The sequence below is a fragment of the Telmatherina bonti genome, assembly GCF_933228915.1.
Source record: "Telmatherina bonti genome assembly, chromosome: 14".
Classification (NCBI taxonomy): Eukaryota; Metazoa; Chordata; class Actinopteri; order Atheriniformes; family Telmatherinidae; genus Telmatherina; species Telmatherina bonti.
In genome coordinates, this window is record NC_136612.1 from 25,403,026 (window position 1) to 25,407,617 (window position 4,592).

The 4,592-nt window shown below is 38.1% G+C and overlaps 1 protein-coding gene across 1 annotated transcript; it reads left to right on the forward strand.

Annotated features, from left to right (window-relative positions):
* The first annotated feature begins 853 nt into the window (after nt 1-853).
* On the forward strand, nt 854-3,864 carry LOC306765854 (retinol dehydrogenase 8). Its single transcript, XM_079253372.1, has 7 exons — nt 854-985; nt 1,642-1,774; nt 1,871-2,032; nt 2,129-2,308; nt 2,413-2,506; nt 2,642-2,825; nt 3,350-3,864. The coding sequence occupies exons 2-7, from the start codon at nt 1,678-1,680 to the stop codon at nt 3,557-3,559; spliced, it is 927 nt and encodes a 308-aa protein (XP_079109498.1). The 5' UTR covers nt 854-985; nt 1,642-1,677; the 3' UTR covers nt 3,560-3,864.
* Nucleotides 3,865-4,592: the final 728 nt, after the last annotated feature.

Genomic DNA, 4,592 nt, shown 5'->3' on the forward strand with positions numbered 1-4,592 from the left:
TGTAACGTTAATCATTACTAAGATGAGCAATGCCAGTACATTATAACCTACATGTCAAAACTGCATTACAAGCAGGGAAGGACATGCTTTAAAATCACTGCATTGGCTCCCTGTGCGTTTTAGGATTGATTTTAAGGTTTGTTTAATTTATACATATCTTATTGGTCTTGGGCATTCTTATTTATCTGACTTCCTTTTAAATTGTGAGCCTCGAGGAGGCCTGAGATCCTTTAGAAAGCAACAATCACAAACCTTTTTGTAGCATATATTTTGTTTCTGTTATTGAAAACCAAAAAAGACTTTTGTCCTGGTTGTGCGTGATGCCTTCGAGTGATTCTGCAGGTGGTGGTGGTGTGTTTAAAGACCGATCCAAACCAAGCAGCAGCACATGCTCAGCATGTGGGGATCATTCCGGTTGATTGGTAACGTGTTAGGATGGTTTTACTGCTCTCTAGTGGTCACTGCGGCCAACTACAACAACGTGTCAAATTTGCTGACTGAATAGTTTTTCATCGTTCACTGATCATATGTGTTAAACTAACAGATCTTTATTTTAAGAATATTCAACAAAAACTCAGTTTTGACTAATAATAATATTAATTATAGGTAAAATACTGGATATTATTGGTCAAATTAGTCTTTTATGCTTTAACTTAAGAATGAATCGACTCTTGGTCCAGTTGGTTTATGAGAAACCTATGCATCAACACTAGCAACGAGAACAACACAGAGAAAATCAAAAATAACATTTAGTATTTAGATGTTTTAAACGGCGTCATTTTTCACCCGAAAGAAAACTACAATTCCCAGCCTGAGTGGCTCTTGTTGACCCATTTAAGTAATCCCTGCGCTTATGTAGCTCAGCGCTCCGGGCGCTTCAGACTTGGCCTTGTTGGACCGCTGCAGTTTGTGGAAGTACCGACCCGTTTATCGCAGCTTTCCGGTCCCATATCACCCTGTGCAGAAGGCGCTGCTCGCTCTTCAGGTTGGTTGGCTGAAGCACAACAAACAAGAAGATTCAAAGGGCTCGTATCTCTCCTAACTTCTATATCTACAGTTTGGTATTGACCTTGATTACGAAGATGTTATCGAATAAGTTGACATATTTAGATGAGTATATGTTTGTTTAGAACAAATTTTCTGTGTCAGAAATGAAAGTCACCTTTTCTTTTCTTATATCCTCAAATTTACAGCCTATATAACTGGCAGTACATTTGAATATGTCAATTGGAAAGGAGGTGAAAGCTTGCATGCTAGTATATTTGGGAATTTGACTAATTATTATTGTTTGCATGGAATACCAAAATATTTCTTGAAGGAACGCAGTTAAAAACAAGCAAAGAAACATACATTCAAGTAATAGTTTAGATGGTTGGTCCAAACTCGCAGTTAAAGCTGCTTATGAAGACTGAACCTAGAAGTTCACGTCATGAAAGACGCATTTTGTAATAGCGGTTGTTTTTTTTTGTTTTTTTTAAATTTTTAAAAAAAAATTTATTCAGGAGTTTTTGCTTCACAGTAGGTACATTATTTCAGCAACTTTTATTCTATGTAAAAAAAAAAACAAATAAAAAAAAACAAAACAAAACATGACAATTAAACTGTGCGTAAGAGTTAACTTTGATTAACTATTATCCTCAGGGTTTACTTGAGCCTTAAGGTCAAAGGTCAGCCAGAATGGGGACCAGGAGGGTACTGGTGACTGGGTGTTCTTCTGGCATCGGCTTGGCTGTAGCTTTACGTCTGGCTAAGGATGAGCTTCGAAGGTTTAAAGGTTAGCCATTTAAACCTCACTCAGCTGCAATAAAAAAAGATATACAATAAGTTATTATCATTACTGACATCATACGTCTTCATTTTTCTGAGGCAGTGGTTGCTACGATGAGGGATCTCGGGAAACGAGGCCCCTTGGAGAACGCAGCAGGTGACTCATTGAACAAAACCCTGGAAATCAAAGAGTTGGATGCCTGCTCTGAAGCCTCCATCAAAGAGTGTGTCAACAGCTTCCCCAACAGACAAGTAGATGTTTTGGGTCTGTCTCTTTTCCATTTCCTAAACATAGTTTAGATTAGTTTACTTAAGTATTGTTAGTTAGCTATGTCTAACTTAGAGCACTGTGTCGTTGTAGTGAGTAACGCTGGTGTCGGAATGATCGGACCGCTGGAGTGTCAAAGTATCACTGCCATGAAGGAACTCTTTGACACCAACTTCTTTGGGCTGGTGCGACTGGTGAAAGAGGTGCTGCCTGACATGAAGCACCGTCAGAGTGGCCATATTGTGGTGATGAGTAGCGTCATGGGAATACAAGGTGGGTTTGATTGTGTGCCTGAAATTTTAGAAGAAGCGTACAATTAACTTAAGTATTTAATATAGTTTAAAAGTGTTTTAAATAACTTTCCTTTTTCCATTCAGGACTTCTGTTCAATGACGTCTATTCTGCCTCCAAATTTGCTGTGGAAGGGTTTTGTGAAAGCCTGGCAGTGCAAGTGATGAAGTTTAACATCAAGTGATTACATGTCCTGAAAAATACATCAGCTTAAAATTGAAACCAGTTATCAGTAAGCCCACGTTGGTAAGATTTTTACAGCTTAACCCCAGCAGTGGAACACCAGTCCTAAATTGATGCCTTTTCTGTCACAAGAACTACTCTAGTGGAACCTGGTCCTGTGGTAACAGAGTTTGAAAGAAAAGTGTATGAAGATGCTGAGAAGATGGACCTGTCTGAGACGGATGAGGAGACTGCCAGGATCTTCCGTGAAATTTACCTGCCGTACTCTAAGAAGGTGTTTAACTCACTGGGCCAGACAACGGAGGAAGTGGCTGAGGTAAGTGGTGACCTTTTGTTTGCATTTTAATTTTAACAAATGATTGCTAAGAAGGCTGCACGGTGGCGCAGTGGTTAGCACTGTGGCCTCACAGCAAGAAGGTCGCTGGTTCGATCCTTGGCTGGTTTGGTTCTGTGTGGAGTTTGCATGTTCTCCCCGTGTATGTGTGGGTTCTCTCCGGGTACTCCAGCTTCCTCCCACCATCCAAAGACATGCATGATAGGTTAATTGGTCACTCTAAATTGCCCCTAGGAGTGAGTGTGGTTGTTCGTCTCTCTGTGTGGCCCTGCAATGGACTGGCAAGCTGTCCAGGGTGTACCCTGCCTGTCACCCAAAGCCAGCTGGGATAGGCTCCAGCTTCCCCACAACCCTGAATTGGAATAAGCAGTTCAGAAAATGAATGAATGAAGGATTGCTAAGAATTTTTTTTTGTGGTTTATAAAAACAAACAAACAAAAAAATCAACATGAGGAAGCTGCCTATGATGTTGAAATGATCTGATGTGTTTTTTCTTCACTATATAGCAAACATATAAAGTTATCACAGCCAAGGAGCCCCCTCTGCGCCACCAGACAAACCGCCTGTACATGCCCATGACTGCACTGAAGCATGCAGACCCGACTGGCAGGCTGCCTCTGGACACTTTCTATAAGATGATTTTTAAACACGACAGTGTGTTCAATGCAACTCTCGGGGTTCTGCGCATGGTGCAGAGGAGAGGAGGGAAGAAATGATGGTTTGACTGGTGTGTACCCTGAAAATGTTTCATATAAACATAACATCCATCTAAAAGGTGAGTGAGATTTTTTTGTATTAGCTGACAAGCAGAAAAGGTGTTACTGGTTATTTATTAGCATTAAAACAGCCCTAAAATGATAAACTTTCTTTAATATTTTTCTGTTATGACTTTAATAATTCCTGTTTTATCATTTTAATTTGATTTTAAATGGACTGTAACAATTTTATTCTTGTTTATTGGGAAGTAGAAGCAATGAAAAACTGTTTATTTTGACCATAATAGTGCATTTAACTAAAAGATGTTAAAGAATATGAGAACTATGGATGAATCAGTTATGTATTTTGTAGAATGTAAACTATCCACTTTTAGACTGAATGAATAAAAAAATAGTAATAAAAGTATAAAATCACTGTTGTTACTGAGTTATTTTCATTTAGGTGACTTAGTTTCAAATATTATTTATCTTCAGCTTTATCCACTTAATCCTACTATCATATCGTACATTTTCCTGGTTAGATAACAACAGAGACCCAAATTGGTGCTTACCCAACCAATACTCTTCAAAATCTCCTCCCAGTCCCGCCCTTTTGTTGTCTCAAATGGGTGATGTTTTCTACAAGTTACACATGAAGTGCAAAAAAAAGCTTTAAACTGAATCAAAAACAAGTATTTATTTGTAAGGTTTCTGTTTTAGGGTTTGGTAGCAGTCATAGATTACTCTCATGGGTAACTGAAATTTCCAAAATGATTTAAAACATTTTTTTTTCCAGAAAGATGGTTGCAGGGTCTATTAGAGTGACAAAAATACTTTTTAACCTTAGTTTCTTAAGGCTTTGTTGTATAGAATAAACCCTAACACACTTACTAAACACAAAGACACAAAAATGTAGTTCCCTACAGTTTTTATTATTTATAAGTGACTTATTTTACAATCTTTTACTGTAGAAAGACAAACTGTAGAGAGTATTTATGCACAGTGGTTTTGAACTACTTTTAAACAAGTATAAAAATTAATATTGATAAAAATC